This window comes from Vidua chalybeata, chromosome 7 (genome assembly GCF_026979565.1).
Source record: "Vidua chalybeata isolate OUT-0048 chromosome 7, bVidCha1 merged haplotype, whole genome shotgun sequence".
NCBI lineage: Eukaryota > Metazoa > Chordata > Aves > Passeriformes > Viduidae > Vidua > Vidua chalybeata.
The window spans coordinates 20,064,429-20,082,812 of record NC_071536.1 but is presented as its reverse complement, the minus strand read 5'-3'; the positions used below and the strand labels follow the sequence as shown (position 1 = coordinate 20,082,812).

Sequence of the window (18,384 nt, the reverse complement as noted above, 5' to 3'; positions counted from 1 at the left end):
AACTACTTGTAGAAAACAACTAAGATCTTTACTTTTAAAATAGATTTGTATACAAAAGCCTCAAAAAAGACAGAAAGAACAAGCACACAGAGAATTTATTCACCCAGTGCCAGGATAAAATCTTAACTACTTCCTCAAGTTAAATGACAGCAAGTAACACTTTAAAACATTTGGAAAAAATAAACTACAAAAAAAAAGTATATTTTTCTCTGTTTTCTTCTCTGACAGAGATGACTTGCAACGTTCTTCACCACATTACTAAGATTTGCTGACAATGCAAAAAGCTTTTTAGGTCTAGAATAAAGCCAATATACCTAGTTTCTTCTTTCTCCAGCTTTTGTAATTCTCTACACAATACACTAGTTTGAAAGTAAAGTCAATTTGTGCAGTCTTCTCAGCTGGACCTACGTACCTATAAAACCTGTTCGAAAAAGCAGTTTCACATACTGAAGCAGGAGCCGGACACTGAGTAGCTATATGCCTCCTTCCTCTTAAAGATGTTCTCTCCTTCTCTGGTTCACAAGGGGGATAGAACAAGCAGGGATAGAGATAAGAAAAACCTGCAGCTTTCACATCTTGTCAAAAGACTCCTTTTGTCTCATCTACTAAACAAGGAGAAGTGTGAAGTGTTCCATAGGACCAGCTATTAGAGACCAGACTACCTAAATAAGCATTTCAGTTGAGAGGTAACAGAATACAGAAGTAATGCACTATCATACAGTGAAACTAAATTGTCACAAAAACCATTTAGCAAAACAAATTAGGATCACAGAAAAAATTGCATAGAATAGATTACAGTCAACCATTCCTTGTCAGAAGGTAGGGCTTCTTCAGATACATTGAGCCTTGGAAGTCTTCCAAAACCCTCACAGCAGAGACTGCTAACTACAACATAACCAAAATATAGACTGGTTTAACACCCAGTCTCTGTTTAGGAAACTGATAAAGTATAATGAAAGCTCAGGTTGCATAAACCATTAAGCCTTTACATCCAGTTGTCACCTGCAGAACAAAACAAAAGGATTACCCATGGTCAGACTCGAAAAAAAACAAAACAAAACAAAACAAAACCAAAAACAAACAAAAAAAAAAAAAAAAAAAAAAAAAAAACAAAACAAAAAAAAAAAAAAAAAAAAAAAAAAAAAAAAAAAAAAAAAACCACCAGCTTTGTAAGAACAATTGGGTTTTTCCACTACTGGAAAAGTCATTCTGCTAGAGACAAGTTCTCTTTGCCAATTTCAAAAGTTAGCAGTGAACAATGCAATTTCAGACCACATCAAGATACCTACTACTCCCATTTCACAACAGACAACAGGTCAGATTTTCATCTTGTCCTGGTGTTTTTGCTGCCATCCTCTCTAGTGTAAGCATGCCCTTATAGCCAACCTGTCCCTTCATGCACTCCCTACCATCCTGTCCTCAATGCAACAGAGCAATTAGAATTGCTTTTTAACCATCTGGGTTCACACAATAGAAACCTTCTCAAGAGCTACTACATATGGCCACACTTCACCTCTTCTGAAAGGATGTAACCTAAAAGCAGTTTTCTGCATTCCACTTTGCATATACCTCACAGAGAGCATATAAAAACTCCACAAATACTTATCTGGGATTTAAGCTTACCTGAACAAGTTTCTTCAAGTTCAAGTTCCTTCCTAAATTTGACATAAAGGTATTTTTTCCTCTCGCCCTTTTTTTTTTTTTAAAACATGAATTTAACCCTTGCAGAACCCGACTCAACAAAGAGAAGAAGGATATTTGACATTAAGCTTTTAGCTTTAACTGCTCTCCACTAGTCAAGTCTCAAGAAGACAGTGAGGTGAGATGGTTGGACCATATCACTGGCATATTTCACATGCCCATATCCTTCATACACTTCATCTATTCCATTATTGATAAAGGTCTGATACTTTCCACTTCTCATGGCACAGTAACTGTATTCAAAATAGATCACAAACATTTATTTTCAATTTTCTTCCTCTCTTTAAAAACAAAAGCCCACTAGCCTATAATGACTCATCAAGACTCTCTTTTAGTGGCTCAGTGTTAGTCTCTACAGTATTTCAGCACAAACCTCTTTTAAAGATCTCTGAAGTTTAGGCCACTCTAACAAAAAAGATCTTCCCCAATACTACACTGGTTCTAATTTTTGAAGAGGAGGATGAAACTTGTTGATAATGGTAAGTTTTCTTGTTGACTAGGTGTCTGAAGGGCTAGAGAACAGTTGCAATTGGAGAAGACTATCTTATTTCAGAATCTATAAAGTCTTATAAACCAACCTATGCCTCCTGCATTTTTGCACACATCTTCTGCTCCCCCAGCCTACAGAAACTGCCTATCAATATTTAATCTCCCATGACATCCTAGTTCTGAAGAAGAGGCCCCTAGGTAATTCTTAAATGTAACTCCTACACAGTGTAACTGCAGGATTCCTTTTGCATGGAGCAGAATGCATTTGTGCACAAAAACTGTGCACAAATCTAGATCAGGTTCCTACTCATGAATACATGTGGAGTTTTTTTAATGTGATATACAAAGCATCTGTACTTATATACAAGCTTGGAAAGCTATGCTGTGTGTGCTGTATGTTGCACGCAATAATGTGTAGCATATTTCCAGCATTACTAAATGTGTTATGAAACCAATCAGCCCTTCAAAATATTCCATAGCAGCACTGGGCCAAACTAGTCTCTTCAGTTTTGAAAGAATTAATTCTGTTGGTGGCAAAGCAATACTTTTGGTTAACAAACAGAGAACAAAGAATTCCTTTTGGTTTCTAGATTTTACCCCACAATATTCTAGACAACTTTCAATATTATTCACTTTCTTTCATATTACTTCCACTGATTAAAATAAGTTATAAATCAGCCAGGTAAAGCTTACACCTCCATACTGAACTCTTAAATCTTTCTGAAATTTAGCTTCTTGACAAAAAATGAGTCATTATTTCCCTTTACATCTTCACATGACAAATACTTGAGTTCTTAAGAACCTCACAATAATCATGCAAGTACAATTTACTAACAATTCCTGCCCACTTTGTGTTCTGAATTCATGCTGGGATCAAATCTCTCTCCTTATAGCTCACTTGGATACTACTTTGCTTATCCTAGCAATTATGACATAATTCACTTAAATACACTGTTACATTAAATCAATTGCCCACACATAGAACTGCTACTTCTGCATTTTCAACATTCAACGATTGATCTCTTTAATTCCTCAATTAATTTGTTTTGCAGTTGGACATTTAAAAACATCACTATTATGGCTATAGAACCACTAGGTTACTCAGTTTTGTATTTACCTTTTTGTAGGAAATTAACTTACACAATATCTGAGATCCAGCTTATCCCATACTACTTTTTAAAAGCCCATTGCATAAACAATCCAGAAAAACCTATCCAAATATGCTATACAGATATCTCAGTGATTGCAGAGAAGTCATAAATAGCCTAAATGTTGATGTCAAAATGATTATGCATTATAAAAAAATTCTATACAAGTGTTAAGACAATCTGTGCTAGGGCTAAGATAAAGAAAGTTTCAGCATTAACCAGATATCATATTCTCCATACAGAAAGAAAAAGGCAGGGGGATTCACAATCAGCAATAAACCCCACATGCATGAAAAACAGACATAGGAGAAAAATACCTAGCTTTTTGAGATATTATCTTTATTTTCCCACTAAAATAGTAGAAGAACTGGTTATAACAGATGTTTTACACAGATAAATGACAAAAAATATTTTGAGGTTTGCTGTGATATAGATCCCTGTCAAATCTTCAGAACAGAATAAAATTTTCTCCAAAAGCATATAAAATAGAACTACTTTCTTGAACACAGAGGGCTGTAGCGTCAGAGTACAGCAAATAAGTGTCAATCACAAACGAATTAAGGAAATATGACAAATTGGAACTGTACAAGAAAGTAGAGAAGCTTTACTAATGATCTGGAAAATACAAGTCTTACTTCCCTCCATCAGAGAGCTCAGACACACTGTATTGCAGGATCTCTCCTGAAACATGTTTCTTATCTGAAGAATAATCAGCTATCACCACGAGCCATGGTTAAAAGAATTATAGAGTTCTACTGTCACTGACAAAGGTATTTAAGAAATCTGTGGCTAGAAAGTGAAACCAGGTATATTTAGATCTGACATAGGTTTTTTTAATAGTGACTGTGTTCAGCTTTAAAATGAAATATCAGCCCAAGTGATGGCTTTTTGCTTTCAGACACTTTCTTGTTAAGGAGACTTCTGCCTAGAGCCATACAGAGCTCAGCACTTGTCAGCTTGATACAATGCCATCAACACACTAAGATTAGATTGAAAAGTCCAAGGATGACCATTAACTATGTTTGGGGCATTCAAGTAAACCTGTCATGGAAATGTCAGCATCACAGCTGATAAGGAAAACCTAAACAAGAGCAGTCCACTATCAGTGGGTGTTATTTTCTCCCAGACTTGTCCTTTAAAATAGGTGAGTCATCTAAATAAAGTTGAAAGGGAACTGTCTAGGGAAACCCCCTATTATAAACATTACTCAATATTAAATTCCTTTTGCTCTGGTCCACATCTCAAATATCTTCATAAGAAGTTTTATTTTTAGGTGAGAAATGTCTGTATAAAAAAATCCATAATCCACAAGGCTTTAGAGTTATCAGAACTGGAATTTGCCTTGTGGAAATGTCAGGATAAGACTGGTGCGACCCACAGGCCCTGCTCCTGACCCTTTGTAAAGTGGTTGGCATAACTAATGCCACTTTATAAGGCAAGCAGGAATTCTCTGTGACTGAACAGGTTACATATTCATTCCTTCCCCCATATTCTCAGGCACTGAAGGTCCTGTGAACCAAGCAGACAAACCAAATGGATTTCTCCTGCTTCTCCCTCCCAGCTTCAAGATTCCTGGGAATCACTGTGATTAGTCCCTTCTGTACCAGCACTGAATATCCCAGGTCCCAGTGCTGGTGACAAACTCGTTAGTGGGAAGTACAACAACATAGGGAAGACTAGAACTGCCCATAACATCAAGCACTTACAAGTCCTGAGTAAGGAACTTAGACTCAAGCTGCTGGTGGAGAGTGAGACCCAGGACCCTTGTGGCCAGAGAAGCTTCCATCATCTGCTACCTCTGAGGACTGACTCGTATCTTCCATACGATCTTCCAGTCTAGATTATGATTGTTATATTGACACGTGAAACAATGCACTGGGTTTTGACCCGATCTGCAGAGGGCTCCAGTGATTGGAAACAGGAAGCTAAGTTATAATATAAGTTCTATGATACTTAGTTGATAAGTTAGGATGTAGTCAATAAGAAATCTTCAGTTGTCATATTATAAGTTCTCTATTATGCTACTTATAAATTGTTCTAAACAGATTTTGTTTATAAAAATCCTGTGCCATTCTAGTCATAATTTCTGTATTATAGTAAACATAATATCTGGTTAAGAAATAAAGCTTAAATCTTAATTACATTTTGGTAAATCGGCAAAATTATTCTGCTTACATATGCTAAAAAAGAAGGGTATGGGGGAAACAACCAATACGCAGAAACTACTTAATAAATTCAACAAAAGCTAAGCCAAACAAGGAAATTAGCTAAAAATATTTCGTTCTGATCCCAAAAACATTGAATCTCTCGTAAAATATGCTACTTAAAACATATAATACATTAATGGGCAGCAAATGTGAAATGCAAATAAAGTATCTCTGCTCCAGTTTGCAGAACTTACGCTTTCCTCAGAAGTTCCATGGCTTTTAGGTCTGCTTGAGGTGTCTTAGAACCACTTTATACACCTAGTCTGCTCACACTCCCTTCACGATCATATTTCCAAAGCTGTGATTATGAAGTAAAATAAAGTATAGTATTTTAAGAGCTTAATGAACTAAAGGGTATGAAACTGAACTGAGCAGTGAAAAGTCTGAAATTACCTCTCCTCTCAATCACATTATTTTCCATATGAACTGCCATATTAGAAAGAAAAAAGTGAAACATGTTATGTGTAAGAGCAAAATAAACTATGCTCTGTATAATACTAATTTTACTGCAATTTACAGCATTTGCAGAGCAGGAATTAGGAATTCAATACCACCAAGAAACAAAATATATCACATCACACAGCAAAGAGGGTGTTTAGCTGTACTCACCTAATGAATACCTAAAATGCCTTCACTTTCATATCAGCATATAAAGGTAACTTGTGAATTCACCAAACTTAAGGACTAGAAAATACACATGCCATTGAACAATGAGTAACATAACATGTAACAGTTCATTATTTGAAGAGATTTGAAAGAATACTTTTCTTTGGGCATAATGAAAAAAACTAGCTGTAAACCAGCTCAAAGGACTGAGGAGGGGAAGAAGAGAACTGAGGCACATGAGGCCTTCTCCAGTTGTGGATAAACTGGAAAAATTGAGGAAAACTTTTTTTTTACAAAAATGTTGTTTTGTAATCAGACCTACTGTCCTATGAGAGAACTTGGTATCTGGTATTCACTGTGGAACCAAAAGTTACTTTACTAGGGTACCATCAGAACTCCACAGAACTCCCTTATAAAAATAGGGCAAACTGAGATTTGCTATGCTGTGTCAGGTCTCCTGCCTAGAAAAAAGCTGTTAAAAAATAATTACTATTCATTTCTGAAGTAGCACTATAAACAAATTCTGGTGTTGATTTAGTCAGCATATTTCATTGTTTCTCATTTAGTTTGAAAGTAAACACTTGCAACAATTCTAATACCATGAATGCAGTATTTTCCAAGTATTCCGGATGTCACCACATAGTGCATCATTCTCTTCCGAGAATGAAAAACAGCAATCTACCAAAACAAAGGCATTATTGCTACTGTAGTGTCATAAAGATCTCTAATTAATACAGCAGTTTTGAGCTACAAGTCTTCAGTTAGTTCACCCCAAAAAATGTGCCTTCTAGAAATTGAGTCTACTGTGACCACACACTACAAGCAGAAAACTTACCTATTTCTCATATATTGCTTCTCATGAAACAATGGAGGAGTTGGAGCAATATTAATACTATCATATCATTAAATTTTCATTAGGCAATTCTAACCTAATTCTAATGAGGTTCCTATTATTAGTCTGAAGTGGCTTAGAGTCTGGAACCACAAGACACTAAGAGGAATAAATTATAAACTTAAATTCAGTCCCTGTAATAAAATGTCTTCAAAGCAAGAAAGTGAGAAGGAAAAAGCAACTTCATAATTAAATGGCTATGCTTCTGAGTCCAAATATGTTGCTTCTCAGAATTCTAAAGCAATAGCTCAAGTCTATGCTCTTGTTCATATTACTCCTAAAAGACAGAAACCACAATTAACAAATACACAGTATTTTTCTGGTCGGTTAAATTAACTATTTTTGTACCAGTACCCTGAACCAGGTATACTTGGCACATAGACATTCAATATGGATCTTAACTTTCAAGAACTTTAAGTAGACAATTCTTCTGAAAGGATGATTAGGAACACAAAAAAGCTCCAAATTTTCAGTCTCCTTCCAATTCTAATTTCTCCAAGTGCAGAAGCATAGCTCAAAAGCTATGTAATGATTATGTTACATCAGCCTATAGAACATTCTCAAGTTTCATCCATATTTAACTTACAATCAAAATACCTCTGAGGAATAATTAGGCTAATAAAATAATTCAAATAACAAATAATTGTTATTTGTGAAGACAAAGGATTAATGGCGACAGCTAATTTATCATACTGAAGTTTCACTTCTTGTAAGGAAAAAGGAATGTTTTAGACATAATTCTTTCCTCAAGACTTTTTCACCATACCAGTCTCACCTCATTCTGCCTGATAATGTTCTTACGTTTCTGCTGAATGATAATGTTCTTACACTCACAAGCTTCAACCATGAAACCCTTGTGCACATCCAAAGACCTTCAAACTTAGTAAGAAACAGTGAAAACTAGTAGAGCTGTAAGGATTTCATCCCACTGGAAAGGTTGTGCTGTAAAAGGCAGAAATAAGGAAAAATCCACCCATTCAATACAGCTCATTCTTTATTTACACAGGGTAAGAAATATCAACATACATTATGTATGATTTTTGGGGTTGGGGGGGAACTCACTTTTAATTTTGGGCACCAGAAAATGTCCTAGTGACATATTTGTTTTCCAAGTGCTTCAAGCATAGCGCTCCTCTGCAACCCCTGCCCAGCAGTGTCCCAGTGACTTCAGCAAACCCAAGAAGTTAACAAGAGTAGCTAACTTGATTGTTACGGCCCATTCTTTAAACACTGAAAATTACTATTATTACTGGGGGGGAAAAAAGCCTCTATCAACTGCTGCCTTACAGTTCCAAATTATTTTGGAAGGTCAAATGGGGGAAAAGAAAGAAAGCACCAAGGCAGTGCACATAAGAATTAAATATGACCTAGACAAGTAGCCACTATATGAGCCATCCACATCTCCTTCGCATGGAGAGCTAACTGTTTTTTCCCTTCAAGCCAATCAGAACAGATGTGGTTTTGTTTCCAGTTAACAAAGAGAAGCTCCATTTGACAAACAGATTCTGGAAAAAAAACAAACTGGTCTAGGACCTAAGAGAAAATGGTTCTTCACTAAAAGAAAAAAAGTAAAGCAGTTTTTAAGTTGTTTCAGAACAACATCTGTCCCAATCTAAAATAGCTCTGCCAGATCTGAACTTGGCCTCTGCCATCAAAGCACAGTGCTGGTTACAAGAAGTAGTTCTACTCTGAAGATGCAAAGCCTTGCTGTTGTAACACTTAGCAAGGGGCAAAATCATGCAATTTCTTCAAATTTCTACACGCTCATCAGTAGAGCAGCTCCTCTTCTAACACTCAAGCAAATCCTGTGGAGCCAGGACTTTGCAGGTTCCAGAGGTATTGGGCCTTAACTGTAAGAAGAACTTGGAGGGAAGGGAAAGAGAAAGCATAGGGAGAAGAGAGCAACCAATAGGGAAGTAGGCAGATCAGAAGAGCAGGAAAGCATATTTCTATAAATTATCATTACACAGCACCAGCCAACTGCCCGATGTGTTGATCTATGTTCCTTTACCCTTACAGTAAACAAGGTAACTTTAAAACAAGGTTAATATCCTGGTTACTTCCAATCAGGAGAAACCCAAAGGAAGCTATTTTTTTTTTTCAGTTTTTTTTTACAATTTACATTAATTTTAAAATTCACTAGATTACAAAAAAAGTCTGAACATTGAATCACTTAAAGTTTTACTTCTATTGAACCAATGAAAACTACAGCTATGTACAGCCATGTCTCCAATCTTGGTATTTCTAATGCACTTCCATTCAAAAAAAACAAAAAATAGCCAAGACAGGTCCCTTCCCCAACACTACCATGTGGAGACAAAGCAAATAATTAAGAACTTTGAGCTCTGCACAGCCTCATTAGCAGCACAGCACTGTGAATGTTCCACAAGGTGTTTTTAAATTGCACCATGACCACCTTTACCCTGGCAACTGAATTAAAAGCCACTCCTTATTAAAATATTAAATGGGGATTTAATATTTCCACCATTTCTACAGATGTTTATTAGCAGACAGAAAATATCAACCAATTATTTCCCAAAACGTAAAATTTAACTTACAAAATTAAACTCTTCCTGCCAAGCTGCAATTGTATTAAGTTACAATTAATATTACAAAGGCTGTATTTAATATGTGCATGTAAAATATGCTTAGGCTGCTGTAGTAACTTTTAAAATTTATTGGTGAGGAATAGAATTTACTTTGGAGCAGAATTAAGGCAGACACATTTTTCTTTTTACAAAATGTTTTGATAAAAAGACATTAGGTAGCATTAAGTATTACTTATCAAATTATGCAGATTCTCATGCAAGAATTATGGAGGTTTTGCAAGAGCAAATACGAAATTATTCCATAGCTTTAGTTGTTAGTGTGGTATTTCATTCGGTACAGTGTGATTTACTTTACAGCACATACATAAAAACTACTGCAAAAGAAAGACCTTCAAATGTTAAAAAAAATCCTGATTCAGCACAGGGAGAAGCAATTTTGGAAAACGTGAATGAGACATGAGTGTCTGATCAACAGAAGAACAACACAGAACTGTTATTTTACCTCTAACTACAGAGGCTTTTCAAAACATTGTACAGCACTACCAACATGAACACAGGTTCCTGAGGGCCATAAATAGAAACAGTCAAAGATCTCTGATAATAACAAATATAGGAGAGTCTATTCTCTGTCAAACAAAGAGCCATTAGCAATACATGCAGCAGGGGAGAAAAAAAAAAGTAAATAACATACCCTGGAAACAGAACCAAGGACCCCAGAGCCATTAACCAGGAGAGGTTCTCAGGCTGCTTATAATAAGAACCATAAAATCAGCAGAACAGTCTCACATAGTAACTTGTTCTACCCAAAATCCCAACACACTTGACTTAGTAACACTGCACCGTATGAGGCAACAAACCACAAGATATTTTTTAGCTCAAAGTTAGAAAAAAAAAAAAATAGACAAACACACAAGTTCAACTAAGGTAACTTTTTAATGATTTGCAGCCAATATAGATAATCTGTCTCATAAAAATAACCCTTTATTTCAATCTAATTCTGGCTGTTTCCCAGCCAAAATAATTTTCCAAGTCAGTTGCAGCAGGAGAGAAAAATATAATTTCATAATGGAAACTAGTACCCAACCTAATCACAAGATTATCCACTGCTTCTCCATAACAGAATCCACCTTCCATCAATGCAGGATGAGAACAAGTTACATCCAGCAGAGAAGCGTCAACTCCAAAGTAGTTTTCCAAAATAAAGTGGAAGCAACTTGATCATACTTAAACAAAAAGAAAAAAAAAAAAAAAAGCACCACCCAAAATAAAACAAAAAACTGACCAAGATTTAATGCTGCTTTGTCTCATCCACAGGATGTAGGGCTCATTACAATTGGAAAGGTAGAAAGATGATTTTTTAAAAACTGAAAATTGAATAAAGTGTTAGTGTTGATTACCATTTAAATGCTTGTTCTGTGAAGATTTATATTGCTTCTGAGGAAAAAAAAAGTCATATGTACATGACAAATTCAAAGAAATCTATTTCAGTTATTTTATTCTGAATACTTGGTTATAAACCCAAACTGTGAGAACATCTCTCACAGTATTGCTTTTTTAATCCAAGTCATATTCATCTTACAAAAAAAAAAAAAGACAAAAAGAAACAAAATCCCCTCCACACATATTAAAATCCACTGAGCATTTTAATGCATTTAAATATTAGAAAGACATCTCCCAGGTCTTCACTAATTTAAATCTGGCTCTACCTTAATAGCAATTACAGTTCTTATCTCTGTAACTACTGCCAGAAAGTTGGTTGGATCCTCCTTTCCTAACAATTAGGAATCCCCTTCTAACACCTAAGTGCTTTTATATATGGACAGTCTGTTTTAATCTGAATTAATGTAAAAGTTTCCTCTTTATGCTATACATTTACAGAGAGTAATCAGAGTGCTTTTCTCCCACTCCAGAAAATATAAGCATCTAGGCATTAACTGGAAGAGTCTCTTCCTTGCATCAAACCTATCAATCACAAAGCCATGCAGCAAGTCAAGCAGGGAATCTGATCCTGCAGAAAACTGACCCGGCAGAAGAACTAGTTTGCTGTCAGATCAATGTGATCCTTTCAGCAGCTGCCTGTTAGAGCAGATTAAATGCATCATGAAACTGCATACAAAGAGTTTACAGAGAACTGGCCAGCCACCTAAAAAATAAAGCAGATTTGGAATAACATCTCATAAGAAGTGTTCCTTAAAGCTAGTATTTGCTCCTCAGCAGACACTTGAATCTCCCAGCCATCCTGAAGGATACAACAGACCAAAAAAAAAAAAAAAAAAGCTTTTTCATTGGAAATCCATATAATGTGGCCTTGGTTTTCAACATAGCATGTGGCTAGATGCAGACGAGCAATAAGAAGTGTTCATGTTCTCACAGAGAAGAAGAACAGAACTTCTCTGACTGCTAAATCCAAGGGATGGAGATGGCCCACAAGACTAACAATAATTTTCATTTTGTAATTCCCACCCAAACTTTTAAACATTCCCAGAGATGCTATTCCTGCATCTCTGCTTTCGTTTCCAAAGAATCTGAAGTCTATTCTGCCAGGAAGCATTGTGATAAACCATCATGGTGTATCTTTCCTCCTGCAAAGCCCAAAATGGTGCTTCACTGCATTGTTATTTTTTCTCATTTAACTGGGAAAGGGCTGTTGTAACTGAACTCAACTGACATTATGCAGCTCCTCAGGGAGAAGTATGTGGTGCTTTCCAGAGGTGATCAGCCCTGTTTCAGCAAGAAGTAACTACTCCTTTTCACAACACAATTAAGCCTGGCCTAGCGCATGCAAAGGGTTGCTGCCGAGCTTAGTTCAGACTGTGTCATTCTCTCCTCCCTCCAATATAAAAAATATTCTTTAAGAGTCCCTTACCATGTTCATTAAAACAAACAATATTCATCCTACAGCTCCAAAATTAAGTTAGCATGTGGTCAAACACATGGAATTTACAGGGGCCTTGGTTTGGCTGGGTTATTTTTTAGAAAGTAGGGTGGGGCATGTTCAGTTGGGGTTTTTTACTATTTTTAATAGTATCCAGACTAAATTTAATCTCATAGCAAGTCTCCTGTAAACTAAGAGAACAAATAGAAGGTGTTAATGAAAAAAAGACATGTTTGACTAAGCGCAAGATTTTTTAGTCAAGTGGTACAAAATAAATCTCAGCAACTTTCAAGGAAAGTCATGGAAGAAACCTAAGTTTAGTGAAATTTCAGCAGGCAAGTTCAGTATGTCCAAGAATCTGATTCAATGTACCCTGACCTCAATTTACTCCCTAAGCATTCAGTTAAATAACATCAATATTTAGGAGCACCCACAGCTAACTAGCAAAAAAGTTTCTCTACATATAAGTATCTGCTAGTCCAATTTAGCATCCACTTGTTCAATGGATGTATATAAATATGTATTAGTTAGGATTACAGTTTACATATCAAAAGATACAAGCTTTTAGGTGGAAAGAATAAAGTGGAAAGGAGTTTTTAAAGGAAATTCTCAGGCATTCTACAGGTACTGTAACAGAAAACAACTATTATTTAAGTAACTCATATGACTCATATTACACCCTTGACAAGGATTAATCCAACACTTTTGAGGCCTTTTTCACCTTAGAAGAGGGATCTTCTGCTCAGCAAAGATACACCTTTATGCTAATAGAATCACTTCCACTTAGCTAACTTTGATCCATTCCCCAGACTGAGGAAGACACAGTCCTCTGTCCAGTAAACCCATACTTGGGTAACACCTGCTCAATACCGAACCAAGTCAGCCACCTCCAGGGACCTGAACACCTGAACCCTCATCCCTCCTTAGTCCCTATTCACAGCCTGGAAGTACAAACAGAAACACAAAGGTACCACCTGGGTCAACAAAAAGCCATCCCTTTTTAAGGAAGAAGTGCTTTTCTCAACTATTTTGTTTCTGTGGCTGTGGAAAATAAAAAAGCTTAATGACAAAGTTGAGTACACACAACTTCCAGATCAATAACATGCAGTTCTGGTTGTCATCAGCATGACAACAATTAGCAATTAGTGTAATACTGAAGAGAATCAACAGCATCAGCAGGCAAGTCACCTGGACTTTTCTCACTTAAGTGGCCTTATTTGTTAGAAATAGCAATCAGAGCTGGTCTTTGCCATCAGCAGTATTTGCTAAAAGTTTAAAATGTTACATACAAATAAAAGCAAGTTTTCCCAAAGTAGATCATTAGCAGCAAGCAGCATCTAGGGCAAGAGATGAAAAACTTTCCATTGCACATACTTTCAACAACAGTTAGCATTCACAAAGTAAAATTCAAAATAACCTTATCTACATAAAGGGAATGGAGGCTGAACACATGTGATCTGCATTAGTTGGATACGTGAACAAAGTGCTGAAGCACACAACCAATAAAGTCCCCTTCCTACAGGGACATGGGAGGGGACCAGCAGACGGGTTAAACTTCACATGGCAAACCGGGTCAAAAGCAGGTTGGCCGGGGTGAAAATGAAGCTGTAATCCGCCGCTGGCCTTACGTGCCACCGACGGGGCACAAGGAGATGCGAACAAGATGAAATGGTGAGGGAGAAGAGGAAATAGTTTAAATATGTATATACGTATATATACTGATTAATAGAGAGTCGTCACGTGAGTAGCAGATCTACGGGTGAGATCTACCTCCCCCATGAAAGCACCGGAAAAATGCAGAGTAATCTAAGCGGATGCACGCACATGTGCGCATCCACGGACACACGCAGCGTAGACACACAAAGCACACAGAGCGCATCTGAGGAGTTGCCGGGGTCCCAGCGCAAACCAGCAGGTCAAGGCTGGAGTGACGATGCACCGCAGGACAGCGGCACCTCCGCCGAGCCGCACCGGGCGGGGCACGGCGGGTTCTAGCAGGAGCTGCCGCCCCCCGGGGCCGCCCGCTGCCGGGCGGATAAAGTTTGCAGCAGCCGCCGCCGCTGCAGTGCCGGGTGCGTCCGCCGCAGTGAGCGAGCCCTGCCTGCGGGAGAGCGAGCGCTGGTAGGCCCGGAGCCGGCCGCGGCATCCCTGCCTTCCTTCCCCACCTCCGCCCCGCCGCGCCTCCGCTCCACTGACCGATCACCTCCTGCAGCTCGTAGGCGTCCCTGCAAATGGGCCAGCCGGCGGCCGGGGCGGCGGGTGCGGGCGCCGGCTGGGGCTGCTGGACGTGGACCGGTGACTCGCCCTGCTCCGCCATGATGCTGCCGGAGCGCCCAGGCACCCGACGACCTTCTCCAAACTTCCCCTCCAGCAACACCTTTCAGCCGCGCTCTGCCTCCCGCCCGCCCTGCCCGCGCAGCCGGCCGCCCGCCCGCCCGGCGGAGGGAGGAGGCAGGGCACCGAGGGGGAGGAGGCAGAGGCGGGCGTCGCCGCCGGCCCCGGCCGCTCGCCCAGCGCCGCTGCGGAGAGATGGAGCCCGAGCGCGGAGCCTGGGCCCGGCGGCCCCGGGCGGTGCCGGTGCGGCGCCGGCAGAGCGAGGCGGTGCCCCCTGACGCGCCCCCGCCCGAGCGAGAAGCGCGGGCGCCCTGGCAGAGGCGCCCCGCGGGAGCGGCCCCGCGCACCCCGGTGCTCGCCGCCTTCCCCGGCACCTCGTAACCTACCTGCGTGCCTGCTGGCGGCAGCTCTGGCCATCGCCCTTCCCCGCTCATCCCGCGGCTCGCTGGGATGCTCTGTGCGTCTGGAAGCACCGCGAGGTCCTGCACAGGGCGGCGGGCTGAGCGTGTGCAGGCCACGGCCCTGCCGGCGGACTGCCGGACCCCGCCAGGGCCGAGCGTGGGACGGGCAGGACTGGAGGGAGGGAAGCCACGTCGCGTGGCGGATGCTAAAGCACCTGTTAGGCCGATAGCATAAGCACACAGGCTGCTCTGGAGCACAGCTCACTAGAAGTGTCACTGCTGCAAGATGACTTGTGTTCGAATTTGAGGACGTGAAAAAAGCATTTGCTTTCATCGGTGATCGTGCTGCAAAGTGTTTAAATCACCATATGAGCAGTAGCCCTCTCCAGGATGAGCAGGACAGCTGCACCGTGTCACTTCAGCGCAGACGCTGCCTCAGCTCATGCTACCTTGAAGGACTGAGGACAGTTGAAAATGCTCCCTTTAGCTAACCAGTACCAAGTGATTTAAACAAATAAGAATCATGATTAAATGTCTCTAGCGCTTCCCATTATACATTGCAAGGTTAAAAAAAAATAAATAACCAACCTGGGGTTAAATGAAACTCTGGTGTTAATATAGTATGGATTTTTTCCTTCTAGACTCTTAGTAGTGTCAAGTGTTCAATGATATCATCAGGATTTTACTTACTATGAAGTAATTTAGAAAATAGTTATTTGTGTGGTCTATAGTCTCATTCCTACTTTGAATGCTTTGCATTTCCATATAGTTCAAATTCTTACTTCCTGCTACAGAATGAACCTAAGAGAATTAGAACTAATACAGTATGCAAGCAGGAAAGCTATAGCACTGTCGAAAAGAAGAGAACCTCACAAATTGTTAGGAAGTATGATGAAGCGTGATTTAGAGTCAAGAAAAGATACATCTAACAACTAACGCCTGTTAGCTACTTTGTTCCATTTGGGATAATGTCCTTTTGGTAACTAATTTTTTTGTGTGTGGTCAATTCAGTGAGGACTCAGTTAATTCAAGGCTGTTCCAAAAAGGAAAGAAAGTTACTTCTATTTTGTTGTGTTACTGAGAAAGCTGAAGGAAGTCCTAACCACTGCTTAATGATTGATCAGGTGTATCAGCAACTTGCAAATATTTGTGCACTGCACTTCCATTTTCTCACAAGCAAAAGTTTAGCTTAGTATAGAGACTTTTAGCAGTAGAATAAAAATATTGCACATTTTTGTGCTAAACTAATGATTCCTCTCAATCTCATTTTTAAAAGTATATATGGAGTATATACAAATTAGAAATAATTTGCCACAAAACTGAAGGTCAGCAAGACTTGGAAGAGGAAGTATTAAATTGTCATTCGGCATTAAGTTTAATGCCAAGACCTTTCTGCCAGGAATAGCATAAAAAATAGTAGAAGAGCAACAGCACAGGCCAAATCAATCAGCAGAGAAAATGGGTTGCTCACTATCGATGGAAAACAGCCAACTTCTCCATCTGTACTCAGTTGTTGTTGCAGGGGGAGGAGGTTGGAGGTGGTTAGTTTCCGAGCCATGAATTTCTGTGATGCTACTGCCATATCACTCTTTAAACTGCTGGTTAACATCTGATACCATTATAGTTATTTTTGTCCTGATTGTTGCCCAATTTGCCCAAAAATCCCTACCATTCTGGGGATTTCTAGAGTGCACCTGCACTCTGTAATTAGTTGAAATGAGTCATTTCTACAGGAGGACCCTTACCGGATAGTGATTTTATAAGCAGTGGGAAGTGTTCCGGGCGCTCAGGGCACAGCTCGGGAGAAGGTCTCGCCGCAGCGCCGGCTGCGAGGGCAGCGCGGGCCGGGAGAGCCGGGCCGGGGCCGGGAGCCTCTCGCCCCCTGCTGCAGGCGGCGGGGAAGGGCCCTGCAGCCCCGGGCTCGGCCGCGCTCCGCCGCGCAGGCAGCGCCCTTCTCCGCAAGGCTTTCTGGACACTGGAAAGAACAGCAAGCTGCCGGTTTAGAAGGTTCCAGAAAAACTGATAGGCCTCATGTACAAATCACTGTTCTCTGATGACAATTCAGAATGGTCCCGTCTGAATGTGATTTGGTCTTTCTGAGTGCCACTTTCTCAGTGTCTGGGTCACTGAGTCCAGTCACCAAATGATTGATTCCAAAGTGAATAAAGGCTTTACACAGCCAAGTTACAATCAAAACTGGCAAAATTTAAATCCATGTAGGCCACTATGACAGGAGAGTCAGACCACGCTCAGACCTTTTGAAAGTTCCCACAGTACCCTCTGCAGATGGGACAAAATTGTGTTCAGAGCAAAATAAGTCAGACTCCTTTTCTAGGCTTGCAGAATTTAGGCAAGATAACATTGGTACTTACAACGACTTTGCAGACCAACTAAATAATTTCAAACATAAGCATACCTATATAAATCTCAGACAAGCATAAGGACTGGGGTTTATAAGCAAAGGTATGTATGCTAGTAGCATAGACAAGGGACAGCATCCACCCAAACAACTTTTTTTCTGAATAGAAAGGCAGCAGATGCCACCAAAACAGCAATATTACCTACCACAGACTAACCCAGAGCAAGAAGGAACTCAGACTCTCTACTGTCGCTTAGTCTACCTCAGAGAAATGAGTGAAGGAAAACCACCCTCTCTTCCAAAAATGGCCTAAAAATGCAGTTATGACTATCACATACAGCACAGCTCTCTCCAATAATGTAGGTAAGGTCTGAAAGCTTCTAATTTGGTAGCACTGAGGAATGGTTGTGCTTTAAACAATGTCATGAGATATGAAGGCTGACACAACAGCAGCTGGTGCTTATGGGAGCAGACTAAATGCTTTCAACCTCCCTTTCTCCTCTAGTTAATACACAGTCAAATAGGTGCCATGCCCATTATTGTTACTAGGATGCTTCCTTTCATCAAAGCTTACAGCTTAGGTTGGTTTCTGCTCACAGAGAACACATGAGTATCTTGGCAATTCACATTACAAAACACATTGTACTTAATACAGAATCATTTGGGTTAGGAGGCCTCTTGAGATCATCCAGTCCAACCCTGCCCCAACCAAGGCAGGGTCACCTAGAGCAAGTTACACAGGAATATGTCCAGGTGGGTTTCAAATGTCTTCAGAGAAGGCTTCACCTCCCTGGGCAGTGCATTCCAGTGCTCTGCAGTACTT

At 39.8% G+C, this 18,384-nt stretch overlaps 1 protein-coding gene across 3 annotated transcripts in view; it reads right to left on the bottom strand.

Annotated features, from left to right (window-relative positions):
* STK39 (serine/threonine kinase 39) overlaps nucleotides 1-15,412 on the bottom strand; it is an 81,673-nt gene extending 66,261 nt beyond the window's left edge. For 2 of the 3 annotated variants that reach the window (XM_053947342.1, XM_053947347.1), the window contains exon 1: nucleotides 14,664-14,786. In XM_053947342.1, the coding sequence (XP_053803317.1) occupies nucleotides 14,664-14,784 (121 nt within the window). In that variant the 5' untranslated portion in view covers nucleotides 14,785-14,786. Of the gene's footprint in view, nucleotides 1-14,663; nucleotides 14,787-15,187 lie in introns of those variants that run through there. The other variant, XM_053947345.1, reaches the window with a different exon arrangement.
* Nucleotides 15,413-18,384: the final 2,972 nt, after the last annotated feature.